Here is a 19,475-nt window from a genome sequence, read left to right on the forward strand (position 1 = left end):
AACCGACATGCCCATGGTACGAGAGGGGTTATGCATACGCTACGCCTGTTCCGCATGCCCGGTTAGCCCATGTGAGCTTGCCGGTATGAGGAGATCTGGGGTAATGTACATGCATATGTAGCCGCTGAGGTGCATGCTTGACTGCCTCGTTGTCTCCTTAGTTTACCTCTCCTTCTCTTCGTCGTATCGGGCTCTCGACTTGCTATCACGCCAGAACAACAATAATCATGTCGTTTCGTCTGCCAACAAGAACAGTGTGTCAAGCTGTCCCCAGACTTGCAAGTATACCACGAGTGGCTTCCCGAGCACCACGATGGGCGCGTAGCTACGCAGTCACTTCAGACCAGAATAGAACAGCCATCGTAACGGGCTCTGCTCGCGGAATGTGAGACTCATGTACTTCATGAATGTACTCAATAGGGTTGACTAACCTTTGACAGCGGCAAGGCCATTGCTCTTCGACTAGCCAATGACGGATACGATGTCTGCATCAACGATATTGAAGCCAACAAATCTGGCGCCGATGAAGTCGTCAAAGAGATACAAGGCCTGGGGAGAAAGTCTTTCGCGTACACAGCCGATGTTTCGAACTTGAGCGAGGTTCAAGGTCTGGTGAAAGCATCTGTCTCGGAATTAGGACCTCTAAACACGATGGTGGCGAATGCCGGTATCGCACAGGTCAAAGCACTTCTCGATCTTACGGAACAAGATCTCAAGCGCATGTTCGAAGTCAATGGTAAGTGTTTTTCCGTACAGCATGAAGACAGTCCATTAATACATTTGCAGTATTCGGCGTCTACAACTGCTACTCCACAGCCGCCAAGCAAATGATCTCGCAAGGCAACGGCGGCAAAATCCTCGGCGCAGCGTCAATCGTAGCATTCAAGCCTTTCGCGCTTCTGTCTCACTACAGTGCCTCCAAATGGGCTGTCCGTGGCCTCACTCAAGCTTTCGCCATGGAAATGGCTGAACACAAGATCACCGTGAACGCCTATGCGCCAGGCATCGTTGGCACAGCCATGTGGGATCTGATTGACGAAAAGTTGGGTGAGAAGACAGGGGCAAAGAAGGGCGACACGATTAAGAAGTACACCGATGAGTTGATTGCGCTGGGTCGGACTAGTGTACCAGAGGACGTGAGCAGTACGGTCAGCTTCCTGTGCAGTAAGGATAGCGACTACATGACAGGGCAGACTATTGTCATCGACGGTGGTATCATTTTCACTTAATTCATGCTGATAGTTGACAACAGTAGCTCTACTGTCTACGTACTTGTGTCATTTTCCATTGCTCGCAACCAGTTGATCGTCTTATCTATTTGACAGGCCACTTAGTACCGCCAGCATTCCAGTGACAACTTACTCTATATAAATCCCCGCATGTTCAGTCGCAATACACCCACCTACTATCATCCCAAAACCCTATTCATTATCACCACAAGACAAACATCATCATGAGTCTCTGGCATGGCGGTGAGTTTTATGCCTTGTCTGGTATAAGGCCTCAATACAAGCCCTGGGATTACTATGAATTCGACCCTCATGGTCGTCTAACTGGCCCTCTGGGTCACCAAAGTAACCCTACTCCACTTGCCGCACGTACAAATCCTCGCACGAGGGTTAGCCATAACGCAAATGTACCTGACGCCAGACTCGCCTCTCTTGTCACAGTTGATGGATCGGTATTACATAGTTGGCAGGTGCGTCTCCTGCATGCTGATTATCTCCTTGACGGATTGGGTGGCCTTCAGCTATCAGAATTACAGGCTTCAATAGTTAGGCTGAGAAGCTTGTTGGAAAACGTAAGACGGGGAATTGGTCGCAGGGTGAGAATAGATTGATCGTCGGGTCGGGTGTAGGATGCTAGGTACAATCGCTAGATAAACTTCATCACACTCTGCGGTCACATGTTTGGGTACAGATCTGCCAGGCTGTTTTGATTTGTTTGTATCTTTTCCTATCTGTTCTCGTTCGTTCTAGACTCTTCGGTACGGGGCTGTTTGTGTATGGCAAACCTGTTAGATTTGGTTATTTATGCTCGCTTACATGTACCGTCACACCATATCAACTACTTCCAAGGTTGTTAGCTACCTCTATCACATATATTCAAGCTCTAACCCAACACCCAACGCCAACCCATGGCCCCTCCAAGTATCCGTGAGCTGCTTCGTCGACGTGGAACCAATCAATCTGAGCAAGATCCAGCGCAGTCACCGCATCAGCAGAGCGCGAACGCAGAACAGCAAGCTAGCGAAGACCGGAAAGCCTCTGAACTGCGCGCCAAATACCTAAAATGGTTGGATGAAATGGGAGCGCTCGACACCCTACTAGTCAGTGTAGAGAGTGTCCCCATGTCGCACGATGGATACGTGAACTTGAAAGATTTCATTGAGCAGATGAGAACTCGTATCGAAATTGTCAGGAGTGAAATCGACGAAGAGATTACGAAGGGATGTCCGTGAATGAGAGCGGCCAACACCAACGGCTGTACGACGATGGGATAATGTGTCATAGTTCTTGGTTTGCTCATTCTGTTTGCATCTTGATGACGGCTGAATCGTCCGTCAGCAGTCGCTTAATCAGATTGTTATCTTTTCCTGTGTCTTCTCATTCGTTGGTATGCAATGTATAAGTAGTCGTTGTGCCTACGAACCAAAGCTAACTTCCTTAGCATCCGCCTTCATTCAACTTAGTCCTATACAACCTTGACCTCCGACTACGACCGGGAGAACCTGCGCTTCTACAAATTCTGATTCGACTTTGACTGTCACTAAGGCACCATCATGGACCCCTCGCCCCCAGGAATATTGGTACCCCAGGAACAAGAGATGATTTACAGTATTGCAGCACTCAATGGAAAGAGTATCACGCCGCCAGCGCTCATACAGCGTGAAGTCAACGCCTCGGTCATCCAGTTGAACAGCTGTGACGACAACGGAGTTTTCTCGAAAGTGATAACATACCAGTACGGTACTAGGACGGACCCTCGACTACATCCTGTGGTTGACAAAGTCAGGAACGTCCTGAATGCGCTTTATTCCAAAGTAGTTGGGCTTGAGGAGAGAAATGTGGCGTTGCAGAACGAGTTGGATGAAGTGCAGAATGCTTTGGATGGGGAGCGTCGAAAAAACATGCGCCGCCAAGACTATGACTACAGTCCTCAACACTACTGATGTGAGTAGATGTTGAGAAGAATTCAGTGGGAGACAAGACCGATTAAAGCTCTGTTACTTTCGTGATGTACCAATAGATCATCATCTTTACAATTTTGGCGCTCGTGTGGACTTCTTCATCTCCAGCGTGACAAGGACTGCGAGGTATACCATCTTTTCCAATTCTGTTCGACGACAGCTTGTCAATACCGGCAAGTATGTGTGCTATGACTTTTGGTCGGTAGATGCAGACGTTGCTGTGAGTGATGAAGCGAGCGCTCGCACATCGTCTGTTTGATCACACGGCCACGTCTTCATCAACGACTGCCATGTGTTCGCAACAGCAATAACAAACCGCGATCGTTATTATATTACTTATCAGCCGAATCTAGCCGTCTCGTCGTTCGTCTGCCACATCATCAGCTGTCGAATCAAACGCGATTGATGATGATGAAGTCTTTGAGCATAAGTACAGCTCATCCGAGATCTACAACTCTCATCTCGTTGACACTTCATCACCTACATTCCGCTTCCTGTTGCCTCGGAACTCTTGAACACAATGAGCCCTCGCAAGAGCATGAAGAAGGCTGAAGAACAGCACCCTCCAGCACCGTTTGCGGAGGACGATACCGCTTCCCGAGGTGACGACGAGTTTGAAGGCCTCAGTCAAGAGTTCATTGACGAGTGTCTGGCGGCCTACCACGCACTGGATAACCTGGACCTTAACGACGACGAAGAAGAGAATGTAAACGATGATTCTTCTGAAGACTCACAGTCCACTCCAGGTGAATACGGGCAAGAGCGGCGCGGCGAGATTGAATTTCTGCGTTCGAACGGTAACGAGCTTCCATCGCAATTCCGGGTAAACTACCATGCCGCTAATCAGCCACCGCAACATCCACCAGCTCCGCTCCAGCAGAACCCGGTTCCTGTAGCTCCACCTCCAACGTTCATCTTTCGAGATGCTGCAAACCCCGCTCCTATGCCTTTTGCAAATGTGCCGCAAGCTCTCCCTGCATGGCACTTTGATAGGGGAATCCAAGCAGCACTCCGACGATATCGTCGCTTTCATCGTCCAATTGGCGGCTTCCCCGAAGAACGCTACCTAAGGGCCTCGGCACCCGGAAGATACAGTCGGGGTGTTGAAGGCATGCCCCGCGATTTGTTTCCTCATAGGTCTGTGCCGATCATGCGTCGTCCCAACGGAAGACAGGACGAACGAATGCCGTTTGCGCCGCCACGCCCTTTGGACAGAGACATGGCTCCTCCCACAGAACGCGACCTCCTGTTTGAAATGTGGGCCGATGCCTTTGTTGAGAGTAGAAGGATGGAGCAGGATATGGCAGCATTCAGGGAAAGACTCCAGCGGCTGTACAAATTCTGCTACCGGTCTTAGCGTTGAGGTGGACGCACTTGGCTTGTGACTTTCGTTTTTCCAAGGATCTCGGTAGATTTTCTGGTTGTCATCTCGTTGGCTTAGTCGTTCGCTCATTTGTTTGTCGCTTTCCATGACGACGCGTTGTCATCTACGTGTGTACTTCCTGTAGCAACACAACACTCCTTATCTGTAGCCTGTTAACAACATCATTACTAAATCCCCATTCATCGTTCATCGCGAAAAGTCCACTACATAGCAGTCATGTCTTCCTACCAAAGATCCAGCGCATCGCCCTACTATCTTCCGCTTGATCCTCAACCTTACCAGCAGCGATATGCGCGAAGCCCATCTTCGCGAGCGCCGATGCACAATCCCTACGATTGGATGTATATGAGCGACATCCTTCACAACGACATGCGAGCGATGATGGAGGACATGCGGACAAGGAGAAAGCAGTGGCAAGAAGAGAGGGAGAAGATGCGCGAGACAATCCACGGAGGCGGCGCGGACCAATGCAGCGGTAGTATGATATGAGGCGTCCCATGATGAGGTCAACAATAGTTGTCTGGAGATGAATAAGGCGTGTGTTGGTTGGGAGGAGTGTATGCGTTGTATACTTGATTGTGCAATTTCGCGATCAATATTGGGCTACCACTAAGCGTTGCAGTGGTAGAATGAGTTTCTTCAATACCTAGCCGAGTTTAGCATGGAGTATATGTGAAAACCCGGGACCAACCGCCGGTCAGATTTCGGTATCACAGATCTGAGTAAAGTTAGCTACCCCTCGAACGCTCTGTATTGACCAGTGAGGGCGTGCACCAGGAGCTTACATGACAGCATGTGTCGACATACCTTCATTTGATGTCCTGTATTACGTATAGGCTGCGGTGTCCTAGGGAGTGGCAAGCCAGGTATATGCTATGCGGTTGCAGATAGCCACGACATGCCTAGAAAGCGGTGATTGACGTATAAGTCATGAGCTCAGCAGTAAAGACAGCAATCGCCAAGACAATCGCGGAGTGCTGAATAGTATAGCACATCCGGGATGGCCGTACATTGGTCGTACAAGCTACGATGGTTCCACGCAGGTAAGAATGTCGGGGAATCGGCCCGTGGTAGCCAGCCGACTGAACAACGGTCAAACCAGGTGGCAAAAAATGCCTGTGAGGTAACTGGGAGTAACTTGGCGTTCGTTAGTGAGAGGCCGACATTGATGATTCGCAAAAGAACGATATGATGAATGAAGCGGCGACATGGAATATCGGCGATGCTCTGGTGGCATTTGAGATCACAAATAGCGGACAATTCCTCCGTATGCCAAACACCAGCCCCTCTTTGGTAGCATGCAGATCGCTTAGATTCTCATCGTGAAACCCTCGGCTACGTAAGACAGACGAACGGGGCGTACAATGGTTTTCGTTATGATACCCCACGTCTTGGGTAACGACCGATCGGATATCCCGATAACGTTTGCGCGCGTCAATCTCGGGTTTGCTCTATCTCTGCCAGCAATGAGGAATGTCGCAACCGATACAAGGAGTGGTGAAAGCCGGCCACATTACGTCTTGTATTCAGCATATGACTTCGAGTCTTTCCAGGCGCTACACAAACCCTGATGCCTCACTGCACCTCGGTACAGTCGTCTGTCGAGGAGCGCGTTCGTTCTTGTGCGATCGACGCGGTCGCGTTGTTTGCTCAACTTTGTTAGCGGTCGGCTAGACAAAAAGACGTGGCTGAGCTTTTGCCTCCGCCCAGAAGCTTGGGTGAATGAAGAATAGCTTCCGATGATAGACCGCTCCCGCAATGACAACACAATGCTCCTTATTGGTAGACCCTACGCAGTCTATCGTCGCCCTAGGTCAAGACTCACGATGCGAAACGTTTGAGTGGCACTGGTGACCCTGGAGCCAACTCAACTCCCGAATTGTGAGATCCTGCTTTTGGCACACGTGGACCATTCTGTCTGCCTCAGGCGTGCTCTGTCTATGGTATAAGATCAGCTCATACTCATCCGTCATCTTCTCACAAAATTCCGCACATCATTATACCCTTACTTGTCGCTTGGTTTTGCGACAGGCATCGTTTCTACCAGTCGCGATAGCATCGAAGCGATGTATGAAATTGCTCCTTTCAAACGGCATAAACGACATGGCATGCGGGGATACCAATGGCCAGCTTTCGATCTAGGAGGTTTTGGCGGCCATGGTGGTATGGGTGGTCTGGGAGGGTATCCAGTGTGGGATACCGGCTTTGATACTCCATACTATGACGTGCCGGGCTCAGTCGAACAGGCGACGCGATCACATGTTGAGGCCCAAACCGAGTTTGAGAAAGCAAAGGAAAAGTACGAGGAAGCCAAGAAGAAGTTCGAGGAATGTGAGAAGAAAGGTAAGTAATCTCCACGTATCCATGTGAAGCATACGCTGACTTTGCTCCTGTGCAAGTGGAGAAAGCCGAGCAAATGCTGAACTTGGCGAAGCATCGTGCTGGAGGTTGGTGGAATTGATGCAGTCATTGTTGAGTGGCTGCTGGCAGCACAACGTGAGTGGGGGCGAGGAAAAGCCCGTTGGTGTCTCAAGCTCCGGGGATAGACGACCCGTGTAACTTTGATTTCGCGTTGTTCCGTTTGGTGGAGATCTTGTTTTAGCCTGTAAGGAGCTGCAAATGCATCGTTGGCCAGGAAGAGATGAATGGATGCGCCGTAAGCTAAGTAAACTTGAGCTAGAGGCAAATGAAGGCGCCCCAGCCCTACACGTATGTGTAATTACATCATACAGTGTGTTGTATAGAGACCGGTGGCCACACGATACTAGCTAAGGTACATGCTATGGCGTCTGCGTTTGGCGCGGCCGATCGTGGTGTGGGTGCTATCGTAGCAGGTATGTATTACGTTTGGACATCGCTTTCGTTTCGTTGTTCGTCGTTCGTCGTTCGTCATCTGGCTGATAATCTGTGTTGGTCAAATCAAAATCTTGGACATATAATTGCTGCGTCTAGGCCTCCAGTATGAGTGCAACCTGGGCAGTTATTGCACCAAAGCGCTACGATACCTTCCAACATGACCGCTCATGCTGCTTCAACTGCTCGCGAAGCTCAGGCTTCCAAGGCCACAGGTGTACCTCGTGCACGACCCGCTCACGAAGAAGTCGAGTATGATTCTGAAGCTGAAACTTTGGTCGAGAGTGAGTCTGATGATGACGGTGATGCTCGTCCAGCACCGGCCAACAATCAGCCTGCAGCTCGTCACGAAGCTGCCCGGCGGCTTCCAGCTAACGAGCCCTGCACGTCTTCTCAGGGCGACATGAACGCAGCGGTCCGCGCGCAAAAGGCGAAAGAGATGGAGAACGCGGTCCAACGGTCCGAGTCGCTCATTGGGGGCGCTGGGCGAAAGGCATGATGGAAGAATTTCTGGCCAGCGTAGATTGGCGGTGCGAGCCTGATCAAATGTCGATTAAGAACTTCACGCGACAAAGACTGCGGTGCGAAGCTGGCAAGAATTGTTGAAAGCGAAAGATGGAGAGGGAGCTCCTGTGTGACCGCAAAGACGCGTGCGCGTCGAGTATCTCGCGCTAGTATGTTTGCAGCTTAGATCAACCACGCCGCTTCGTGATTCAAATGTTCTGTCGTCTATCCCCGCGCGATCGCGTAACATCTCCTACCTCCCTGTGCTTCACCCATTTCAACGTGTTACTTGTCATATAGGACCTTGTTCCATCATGGATTCGGCTCCGAGGCCACCCTCTCCGCCTACCTTTAGATCCCGGGTTAAGCGGTATACGGAAGACACCCGGAACGTAGCGGCATGGCTTCGCCAGACCGCTTTGAACTGTGGATATGCCGCCAGCACTGCATCATCAAGCGTAGAATCTTGTAACGGAAAGAAAGCCGAATATCTCATCAAGACGTCTGAGTTCATTCCCATGGCTGAGGCCATCGCGGCGCACAAACCCCAACCCACGATTCCGCAAGATGTATTAGCCACAATTTCCCGAGCTATCAGACTGCGCCGCAGAGAAACCCGATACGTCAAGTTATTCGGCGCGAAATGTAGGCAAAGCCAGCTCGGAGACAGCACACATACCCATTTCACCGAGAAGGTGCTGGGCAAGGTTCGAGACGTGCTGCGGCCAATAGTCCAACCTACTGCACCTGAACCCCAGGCAACTACCGCATCGTCACTCAGCGAGAAGCTTGCTTCGTTCTTCGGTTCTGAAACCGACGAAGCCGACAATATCAGCGATGAGCCTTTCAACAATCTCACACCCGTACACATCGACTTCGATGATATGGAGGTTGAAGACGAATTCTTCTTGGCTATTGATGCCTTCATGGAGGACGTTTTCGTTATGCGTCAATACGTTGAGTACATTTGGACTATGTACAAGGAATCCGTGATGGAGAACAACGTCTGCTCGCTGTTGACGAATACAGCAATAGATGTCGTTCGTCTAGCTGAGAATGAATTTGCTAAGCTGATCAAGCGACCCAAACGCTTTCCGGCAGACAAATTTCCTGTCTGGACGCTTCCAGCATTATTGTTCTATAAGCGGACCCCTACGCTGGAAGATAGATTTACGTACGAGGAATTTTCGGGTCTAATGCCAATCAAGCTGCTTCGCAAGGACGTTGAGGACCAGAGCGATTTCGCCTTGTTCTCGGTCTTTTCAGGGCTCAAATGGTATCTCTACACTACTCCCGAGCAAGGTCCCTACACGCTTGACCCCGCTCGATTCAAGCAATCAGAGATGAACTGGCACCCGCACCTGCCACGGGTCGTCGAGATGTGCCAAATGATGCAGTGGCAAGCCGGGATTCAGTTCTCTCCTGAGTTTGAAGGCTTTCCTGACGGCGTTGCTGAAGACGAAATCGCCAGAGGTGTTCGGTATATGACTAAACACAGAGAGATTCCGATCTGGGTGCAGTTCGCTGCTCAGACTTATATCGACATTCAAGATGTACTGGACAGTCTTCTGGATGCGCCATTGAAAGAGCTGCACAAGTGGGTGGCAACATCCAGCTTCAGATTGGATGAGTTTCTCTCTGACAATGCCCGCCTCCGCACGTGGGATCTCACATTGCACGAGCAATTCACCAAACTTATAGGAAGTCTTCTCAAGAGTCAACGATCGCTAGAGCTTTGGCTTAAGCACGATGTGTTCAAGAAGAGTCTAGCAAAATCTTCACCCCCTCATCTGTCCAAATTTAAGCGTGAGGAGAACGCGCTATTACGTCGACATCCATTAGGTTGCGGTGTGCTCCAGTACAATATGTTCGCCAATCTGCATAAACATGGTCTTCAGCTTGAACAGACCTCGGACTGTATCAGACCCATGATATACCTCTACGCGGCGACTCGCCTACTGGTCAAAGATCCCCCAGCATGGCCCGACATGGAATTGCTCATTCTTCGCCAAGATCCCAAACGACTGTTCTTTGGCAAGGAAAGACCAGCGGACTACCAAGAGGTCTTGAAGCATTTTGAATGGGCATTTGGGGAGAGGGACCAGAATCCTTGCCCTGAACGAGTGCAACATCTTGTGGACCCTAGCATATTGACAGGTATCTTCCACGACCGGTTCAATCACCGCGTGGAAAATAGCGAAGAGATTGATACAGTAGTGTCGAAGTGGGAAGCACTGGTTAGCAGCAAAGAAGGCATGACGCATATGCTTCGTCAAACGAACTTCCCTACAGCGAGGCACACTGAAGCCATAGAAGCACTTCAGAAGCAGACTCAGAACAATAAGCCAGATGCGGTACTCAACCGGCTCAGTACGTGGCTAGAGGCGGATGCTATCGATCTCAACTTTGACTGGCTGACCTTGCACAACATGTGCGTATCCTTTTGGGGTGATCTTTACCCCAGGCTCGTCGAGTCCAGGAAAACCCTGTCCTTCAAACCAGAAACTTTCCGCAAGACGCCTCGCCCACAAATTGGCCTCGTTAGACAAATACTGCGCGAAGCGGTCCAAGCCTACAACACTTCTCAGAATTTAGCACTTGAAAGCTCTGCATATACGTACGGGCAGGGTCTTCGGATTGCGGCTGCTCTGTTGAAAGAGACAGTGACGGCGCCAATGGATAGCACGAAATGGGGTCCCACCACGGAAGGCGATATCTGTATTCGTGCCACGATGATACAAGCTTCTAGTTCTGCGCAAATATTGCACTATCCGGGCGCCTACTACATGATACCCGGTCCGGCACATTTGTCAGAGCTCTATCGGGGCTGGGACATGACGGTTTTGGACGACTTTCACACAGTGCAGGTTGCTGGTCTTTCTCACATAAAGTTGGAACATTTTCATAAGAAGAGAAAAAAGGAGCTGAAACAGCAACTCGACGAGGACGATGTCTTTCGAAAGCAGGCAGCAAATGCTGAACGAAAGAACTCTGAGCAAGGCTCATCAGCGCAGAAATCTACGAAGAAGCCAAAGAACCTAAAGAAGAAGAAGAAGGGTAAAGGCACAGCCTTTTGATGCAAGATGTATCGAATAGACTAGGAGGACGACGATGCCTTTTACAAAATACATGGCCTGTATGAAGAGTCTTAGTGTTCATTTGTCGTAGCCCTAGGGTATTCACGTCGCCTTTCGCTTATCGAGATTTGAATTTAGCGACTATGTATTCTTCAGGGTGTCATTAGTTTTCGCGTACAACTCGCTCAAAATAGTTGTCTTCGTGAAATGCCGCGTCTTCACACTGTGTCCTCTTGCTCGCCTCATCGCCTTTGCCGCAACGCCATTAGTATCCCCATCTTTTAATTCCATGAAAAGGTCAACAGACAGATCTCAGAACGGCACTTCATGTGCGAGAGGGCCGCCAGCGACGGATTGTGATGGTGTCCTCGCTGCAAGCCGCAGCAAGAGCATAGTAAAACCGATGCACTCGTACATGTATCCAATCTCAACGTTTTCATCACTTGTCAGGTCTCGTAATGTCTCGACATACATTTAGCGCTGAGACTCTTCACAGTCAGGAAGACCGTTAATCTTGTCTTCATTAATCGTGTTGACCTCGTGAGGTTTAAACAATTGCGAAGGAGGCTGGGGAAAGGGCACATCCAAATGACGTCATCGCCGTTCGGTCTTGGCAAGATTAGCTTCTCGCGTCGCGGCGCGTCCTCACAGCCTGACACCTTATGCACACACTGCCATCTTCAAGCCTTGTTATCGCTTATGCGCAAGCTCGTATCCAATCTCGGACTCTGAACATCTCGGCCGACTTTAACTTCACGATCGATCCCCGTCGCGTCGCGTAGCCCGTATTCTGCCACCTTTCTCGAGAGAGTACTATCACATTTTCCCGACATCCGGGCTCTACGCACTCGACAACCGCTGTTCAATATCCTACATCGCCCTTAGGAAATACCAATCGTCTCAACATATTGGCTCCTAGGGGATTTGAGGCCTCGTTCGTGACCATGCCCAGGTGTAGCGCTCACCTTGCGTTGCCCATTGCGGATACCGATCTATCCATGGATCCTTCGGGTCTTCGTCATGTTAAGGCCGCAGCTGCATCTTTCATGCTGCGGGATCTTTAACATATGACCATGCGATAGCGCCTCAACACAGCCAACCCACACTTCTAACTGTCTAGAGACGTTATGCCGATCTCTGACACCCGATATGCCGAAAGACACTCGGAGTTTTGAACGAACGCCGAAGTCGAGGCGTGCCATAACAAGTTCTCCTCTTTACCTAACCGATAGTTCAACCACCACTCATTCCTTCGGCGGTACTAGTGCCTCGATCTTGGCAGTCCTCGTTGCTCCCAATGACAGAAGCGGGGGACGGCTTGGCACATGCAAAGACACTATCTCGCAGCGATAAGATACACCACAGCATGTAACCCCACCTTTCCGCCAGGTGGGTTAACGACGCATCGAGGCTACGACTTCCTATACAGCAATAGTCTCATGTGTCGCGGATACGAAGCATTCATAATGTTACGGTCGGTTTCCCACAAGATTCGGATGTTTCAGCCTGATAAAACACTGGACAGGATCCTGAAGATATTGGATAGTAGCAAGACATGTGCTTCGCTGGTTACGAACAAGATGATAACAGATACCAGACATAGGGTCAAGTTCGAGACAGAGTGTACGAAGACATGGACTGTAAGACGCGGTGATGTCCGTGCTGCGCCCTTCCCCGGAAGTGGTCAGGCTGAGTGGAGACTGTTCCTTGCAGGCCCTTACTACCTCTGATTCCTCCTCTTATCGTTGTTCGAGCCTGAGATACCATCTTTCCTCGTTGTCATCGTCGCAAGTCACTAGAGTCTTATCTGGGACCGCAGCGCTCGCGACGGTGTATAAAGTGTAAGAGAAGTGCCGGGAAATGTCCACAGCATCCTTTGCTAGTACCGTTGATCAACATGCGTTGCTCAGCTCTGGTCTCGACCGTTCTTCTCGGTATAGCGAGCTCTTCCACCATCCCCTTCCTTGGATATGATAGAAGAGTAGCGCGAGACTACTTTGACAAACGCACCGACAATGGAACGGCATACTCTTGCTTGACTGAGGCTGCTACCACCACAGTAGCGCCAAAGACTAATCCATGGGCTCCTTTGACACCGGATGAGAATCTCGCCGTCTGGACAATGCTCCATTCGCCATCCTCCGGTCTCAATCTTACTGATCCCACGAAAGCTGTGCTTACGGACAACTACGTGTACGTTATGCTCGAAGTGGTGTTTGAGGAGAAGAATACGCGGCTGACAGGTACCAGATTCTGGCTTGATGCATTGCACACCAATAAGACCGATGTCCTGAAGTACATGGACGAGGGTGCAGCAATGCCCGCCAAATACGCCCGAGCCATCATCTTCCAAGGTGGGAAAGCTGAGCCAGACTCCCAAGAGTACATGATCGGCCCACTTCCCGTATCTGCAGAAACCAAGATCGGGAAGCTGGATTACATCTACAACGGCGGCTCCGGTGGTTCCGTGCCATACAACGCCAGGTACTTCGACGGCCCAAGGACGACGGCAACCGAGCCGCTCATCACATCCATCATGTCGAACATCTCAGACATTACAGCAGCTCTCTTCCAAGGAGGTGTTTACTTCGGATCGGCCGACGAAAGAACCAATCTCTCCTCGACGACTGGCACGCCTATCTCTTTCGATGGCTCTAGCGCTTTTCGTAACATCATGTTCCGCTTTCCAGGTCCAGCAACTTACATGACACCGCTAGACTTCTATCTCCTAATCGACTGTAGCGGCACTGATCCTTCTCTCTACTCACTGAAAGGATTCGTGACAAATGAAAAGTTTTACCATACCATTGCAGACCTACGGGGTGCATTCGAGTCAGGCGATCTTGCTATGGAGTTCGACCAGACTCTCGATGCGAGTTGGGCGCTAGTCGACTACAAGCCTGAGCTAGGCGTGCGAGATCTGGAGGAGCGGCTCGCGCCAAGCACTCTGGAAATCGGAGGAAAGCGATACAAGCTTGACAAAGAGAACCAGTATGTTGAGTATATGGGTTGGTCATTTTACATGTCATTCTCGAGGACGCTTGGCATCATGTTCTATGACATCAAGTTCAAAGGTGAACGTATTCTTTACGAGTTGTCGATGCAAGAGGCAACTGCTCAATACGGTGAGTATTCCTTCTGTCTCTTACTGGACAAGAACTAATTACTACAAGGTGGCAACCAACCGAAGGCTGCCAATACAGTATACCACGATACCTACTATCAGCTTGGTACTGAGATGGGCAGCTTGGTAGAAGGCTTCGACTGCCCGTGGGGATCGACATTCTGGAACATTACTTACCCATCTTACAACAAAACGGCCGTCAATAAGAACGCAATCTGCATCTTCGAAACCGACATGAACTTCCCGCTCTCACGTCATCGCACGGGCGCATCCAACGAATACGGTTTCAGCAACCTCGGCAGCGTCAAAGGCGCTGGACTGATTGTTCGCGCGATTGCCACAGTTGGCAACTATGACTACATGTTTGACTACTCCTTTCACATGGACGGCTCGCTAGAAGTCATTGTACGAGCATCTGGATATCTGCAATCTAGCTTCTACTATCCGGCGCAAGCAAAATTCGGACCGAGAATCCAACAAGCCACCCAAGGCTCACTTCACGATCACATTGTTACGTACAAGGCAGACTTCGACATCGTCGGTGCGGCGAATTCGCTTCAAGTTTCGGAGTTGGTAGTTGTCAATCAAACACAACCTTGGTTTCCTGAACTTGGCGAATTTGAACAGATGGAGATGAACATCACATACATGGCCGAAGAGCAGCAGTTTAACTGGGCACCCAACAACCAGGCTATGTACGTCGTGTTGAACCCGAACGCCACCAATGCCTGGGGTGAGAAACGCGGCTATCGTCTCGTACCTGGCCGTTCCGATATCCATCTCTCAACCCTCAACTCTCCATGGTCACGCAAGAACTCCGAATTCGCTAAATCACATCTAGCCGTTACAAGGCAGCACGATAACGAGCCATTTGCCAACAGCGTTCAGAACATCAATCTCCCCTTCACGCCGCAGCAAGACTTCAGCAAGTTCTTTGACGGCGAATCCATCGAAGGTGAAGATCTTGTCATTTGGTTCAACCTTGGCATGCATCACTACACTAGGAGCGAAGATGTACCTGTGACCTTGTATACGGAGGCTTATTCCAGTATTGTATTCGCTCCGCAAAACTTCTTCGACAGGGCGCAGGATGGCGATCTACTTAATCGCAGGTGGATTGAGGTCGACGAGAATGGAAACATGACATTCGAGACCTATGGTGTAGGGCTAGATGTTTGCCCAGTTATTTTGGACGAGCCTACAGCACTGCTAGGTGGTGGTGGTGAGCTGTAACAAGCGACGATTGGCCAAACCAAGACACATCGAAGTATTAACACTGTCAATTGACAGCGCGTCGCGATCTGGTGACGGCCACCGCTTCACTCTGTCATACGTGACATTCCATCACGCCAGCATTCTCTTCATCGAAAGTGATTGTTCGTAACTATGCAATACGTGAACACACAATGGACAAGATCAGGCTTGACGCCATAGAAGTGGTATATGTTGTTTTCTTCTCTTGCTACAACACCACACCTCTTTCGTCCATAATGCACCTTCCGATTGCCACCACTATCGCCGCTGCAGGCTTTCTCGTTGCCTCGCAGTCAGGTTCTTCAAACCGCGTAACAAACGCCGTGTCGTCGCCAGCCTCTACCGCGACTCTAGTGGCTCGCCAAGATGATACAAAGCCGCCACCCTTTGTTACGTCCATCACCTTCCTTACCTCGATAGCATTCGTAACTGCCGAGCCGTCTAGTATGGTTATTGTGCCATCGCGTAGTCCAGATACCTCTAAGCCTCCACCAGCCCCGTCAACTACGACGGAAACGCCGACAAGTACCGAACGACCATCTACTACGACCAGCGCTACTACGACCAGCGCTACTACGACCAGCGCTACTACGACCAGCGCTACTACGACCAGCGCTACTACGACCAGCGCTACTACTATACCTTCTCCAGCTTCCACTGAGACTGGTACAAGGTCCACAGAAACATCCGCAACATCTCCCACCGCATCTCCAACCCAAACCCCGCACCCAGATGTCGACCCCGGCCCCTGGCTAAGCAGAGGTAAAATTACCGGAATAGTCGTGGGCTCCGTGTTCGGCTTCATCCTCCTCGGCTTGACAATCTACGCACTTTTCGCAGCATACCGCGGTATCAACGTCTGCGATTGTTTTGGTGGTTGTTTCGGCAAACGCGACAACGACGATGACGCAGAAAAGGGCCCATCTCGCTTACCTTCGCGGTCAGAGGACACGTATCCACATCCTGATGCTCTTCAGCCTGTAGGTGGCTATAGAGCTTATCGTCCTGCCCGGCCGGTGAGTTATGAGCCACAGCAGCAGCAGCAACAGCAGGTTCCGCTTCCGCTGCAGGAGAGGACAGCAGGGAGACTGCAGAAGGGGTATCGAGGTGTTTAGAGTAGACGACTCTGGTTGATGATGATTATAGAATAATTCCAAAGGCGATAGCTTATCAACCACTATTATGGGCTCGACGGAAGTGACAAGAGAATCGTTCATTTCATTAACATGGAGCAAATTTTACAACCCATCAAATCTCCCACGACCAGCAAGAAAGTTACATTTCCCCATCCACCGTACGCTAATTCTCCGCCATCTTCACAGTCTGCCTCGAGAAGCTGTCCACCCTTGGCACGTTCGGCCTACTGCGGCGCTTCGTCTCTATCATGCGCTGGCGAATCTCTTCCGAGAGCCAACCCCGACACGCCGAGATGGAAGGCTGAACAACGCGCTCCTCAAAGGTCGCGGCGTCTTGTACAACAAGTACCATGTAGTTGTTGGCCCACTGGTGCACTCCTGGGATAAGCTTGCCGCGTATCCTGTTGAGCTGCTCCTCAGCATACGAAACCGTCCGCTTCTTCATCTCCGCAATTCCCTCGTCCAGGTTTTGTTGGTTCTTCCTGCCTTCGTTCCAGCTCTCGACAGCTGGTCGCAGTTCCGGGTATCCGATTGCCTTCCAGATACCCTTCGAAAAGTCTGGGCAGCCCAATAGTCTTTGCTCGAGCTCGTAGAGTAGGCGTACTTCTTCGATGAGGCCTTCGTCGATCATTTCGTCTACTCGTTTGTCGAGCCGGGGCTTCAAGTGTGAGAGCTTGGAGTCGAGGAAGATGACTGACAGATCGCATTGCTGGACGAAGGGGTGCGAGAGGAGTGGCTCGGTCAACGATATGGATCCACCGACCAGAAGAGGGGTCTTGCCGTCGTCGTGTATTTGCTGGATGCTTGAGATAGCGTTGTCGACAAAGGTGGTTGGTTCCTGGTCGGGCTGCAGATAGTCTATCAGGTGGTGCTTGACGCCATCCATTTCCTTCGTAGTAGGCTGCGCCGTTATGATTCCTCCACACTGATAGATCTGAAGACTGTCCACGGAGATGACCTCGCCATTGATGGCTTTGGCGAGCGCGATACCAAGCTTGGTCTTTCCAACGCCTGTCGGACCGATGATCGCAATGATGGATTTGTGTCCCATTGTGTAATGGTTTGGATGAAGATGGACTGATGAGATGTGTTTCGTAGACTTCACAAACAGAGAAGATGTGATAGTTGTGAGTGGGTTAGATAGACAGTGCGCCACAGGGTGTCTTTATGAACAGAGGAGTGGCTGCTCACAAAGTCCAGGCTTCCTTCGTCGACCAACTTTCTCCAGAATACACTTTAGCTATGACATGGTCGATTCCCTGAAACCTCATTCTTCCTGCTCGCCCATAAGTCGGTGCGACAAGCCGGCGCAAAATGATGTAACAGATCCGGCCAGGAAGATGCATCCGCAAAGGTTTGTAGACTCATGTAACCTACAGCATTTCCGGTGACTCGTATTCAGGGCAAAGTTAAAACTCATGTCGCTTGAGGGTAGATAGACTGCTAAGTCTTAGCGACATCTCAACGAAGGAGACATCGGAGAGTGCGCCATTGACTCTGACTAAGACGCCCAAGACTTTGTTTGGGCTCGTCATTGAAGTTGTACCTATGTACTAGATTCTACGTCACTTACGGTGCCGAGAAGCCACAAGGCATGTGAAACCGTCTTAGCGAATGCGAAGAGTGTTGTGTGCCTAAGTACCCGGACTAAATAGATAATAACCCGAGTGGTCCAAGTGTCGGACACAGCACTAGTCCTTTGATTGGCCGAAACATAGGCTACCTGGGTACCGGGCCATTATTCTTTTGGCCCGAGTACATACTTAGTAACACTCCACCTCGTGGCTCTGAAACAAGATACAAGCTACTGTTAGCGAGATGTAGTTTAGGCTGAACGTGAAAGCTTACAACAACCGTATGGCATAACAGGCTTCGTGATAGTCTGCTGAGTCAACTCCGATGTATAAATCGTGGTGATGAGCTCCAATAGACGGTCTCACAACTCGATCATCTGAAGGCTCGGCCACTACTCCCGTTATTCTACGCAGGACTTCGCAAGCTGAATATCGTCAACCATGGGCTCAAAGCAAGTACACACAAAGCCACCGAATGGAACGAGTTCGAAACCATTCACATTATGCGTATTCTGCGGTACGTCCCCATGAGTACCCAGGAGTGAATGTATACTGATGAATGGCAGGGTCTAGTGAAGGGAAAGATCCCAGGTTCCGCGATGCCGCCAAAGCGCTAGCGGATATCATGGCGAAGAGATCGTGGTCGTTAGTGTACGGAGGCGGGACTATGGGGTTGATGGGCGTACTCGCTGGAAACGTAGTGGCATCGCAGGGATCCGACGCGGTACATGGCATCATTCCACGTGCTCTTCTACTGGGCGGGCCGCCGCCCGCGCCGGAAGAATTCGGGCGTACAACGGTCGTGGACAACATGCACGATCGTAAGCGGATGATGGCTGAGGAGGCTGATGCCTTTGTGGCGCTGCCTGGTGGTTTCGGGATGCTCGAGGAGTTACTCGAGATGACGACATGGAGCCAGCTAGGCATTCACGCGAAGCCGGTGGTTGTACTCAACGCATCAGGCTTCTTTGACGGTGTGTTTGAGTGGATGCAAACTGCGATCAAGTCTGGCTTCATCCCGGACGTTCAAGGGGGCTTGATAGGACAGGCTCGTACAGTTGAGGAGCTGGAGACGTTAGTTACTGCTAGAGAGCCCGTTGAGGGACGATACACGTTCCTTACATGGACAGGAAAGAAGGATGAAGAGACCGCAGAGGGTGAAGACTTAGGGAGCCGAAATGATCTGGTTTCTCCGTAAGCACTCAATCAATACATGTAGCTTTACGTCATATCCACCGTCTTACGTTGTATTCTCGAATAACCTTGATCAAGATAGGTAGTGCGATATAAATGTATTGCCCATTGTTCGGATCTTACGAATTAGGCATGCAGAAGCACTCCTAGTCATCGCTTCGCCTCGCTCAAGCCATGAAACTGAT

General features: G+C 50.5%; 6 protein-coding genes across 6 annotated transcripts; 5 read left to right on the forward strand and 1 right to left on the reverse strand.

Moving 5' to 3' along the window:
- Window positions 1-7: 7 nt before the first annotated feature.
- On the forward strand, window positions 8-1,229 carry J4E92_006115 (uncharacterized protein; the record flags this gene model as incomplete). Its single annotated transcript, XM_051497489.1, has 4 exons — window positions 8-16; window positions 348-385; window positions 441-736; window positions 787-1,229. The coding sequence occupies 4 exons, from the start codon at window positions 8-10 to the stop codon at window positions 1,227-1,229; spliced, it is 786 nt and encodes a 261-aa protein (XP_051352136.1).
- Window positions 1,230-2,137: 908 nt separating this feature from the next.
- J4E92_006116 (uncharacterized protein) lies at window positions 2,138-3,172 on the forward strand (the record flags this gene model as incomplete). The annotated part of the gene is made up of 2 exons (XM_051497490.1): window positions 2,138-2,453; window positions 2,775-3,172. 2 exons carry the CDS (start codon window positions 2,138-2,140, stop codon window positions 3,170-3,172), a joined length of 714 nt encoding a protein of 237 aa, XP_051352137.1.
- Window positions 3,173-3,710: 538 nt separating this feature from the next.
- Window positions 3,711-4,547, forward strand: J4E92_006117 (uncharacterized protein; the record flags this gene model as incomplete). The annotated part of the gene is made up of 1 exon (XM_051497491.1): window positions 3,711-4,547. The coding sequence occupies one exon, from the start codon at window positions 3,711-3,713 to the stop codon at window positions 4,545-4,547; it is 837 nt and encodes a 278-aa protein (XP_051352138.1).
- Window positions 4,548-12,905: 8,358 nt separating this feature from the next.
- J4E92_006118 (uncharacterized protein) lies at window positions 12,906-15,365 on the forward strand (the record flags this gene model as incomplete). Its single annotated transcript, XM_051497492.1, has 2 exons — window positions 12,906-14,133; window positions 14,182-15,365. The coding sequence occupies 2 exons, from the start codon at window positions 12,906-12,908 to the stop codon at window positions 15,363-15,365; spliced, it is 2,412 nt and encodes an 803-aa protein (XP_051352139.1).
- A 1,320-nt stretch (window positions 15,366-16,685) lies between these two features.
- Window positions 16,686-17,573, reverse strand: J4E92_006119 (uncharacterized protein; the record flags this gene model as incomplete). Its single annotated transcript, XM_051497493.1, has 1 exon — window positions 16,686-17,573. The coding sequence occupies one exon, from the start codon at window positions 17,571-17,573 to the stop codon at window positions 16,686-16,688; it is 888 nt and encodes a 295-aa protein (XP_051352140.1).
- A 964-nt stretch (window positions 17,574-18,537) lies between these two features.
- J4E92_006120 (uncharacterized protein) lies at window positions 18,538-19,294 on the forward strand (the record flags this gene model as incomplete). The annotated part of the gene is made up of 2 exons (XM_051497494.1): window positions 18,538-18,613; window positions 18,663-19,294. The coding sequence occupies 2 exons, from the start codon at window positions 18,538-18,540 to the stop codon at window positions 19,292-19,294; spliced, it is 708 nt and encodes a 235-aa protein (XP_051352141.1).
- Between the last annotated feature and the right edge of the window lie 181 nt (window positions 19,295-19,475).

This window comes from Alternaria infectoria (genome assembly GCF_024043175.1).
Source record: "Alternaria infectoria strain BMP 0036 chromosome Unknown scaffold_9, whole genome shotgun sequence".
In the NCBI taxonomy this organism is placed as follows: Eukaryota; Fungi; Ascomycota; class Dothideomycetes; order Pleosporales; family Pleosporaceae; genus Alternaria; species Alternaria infectoria.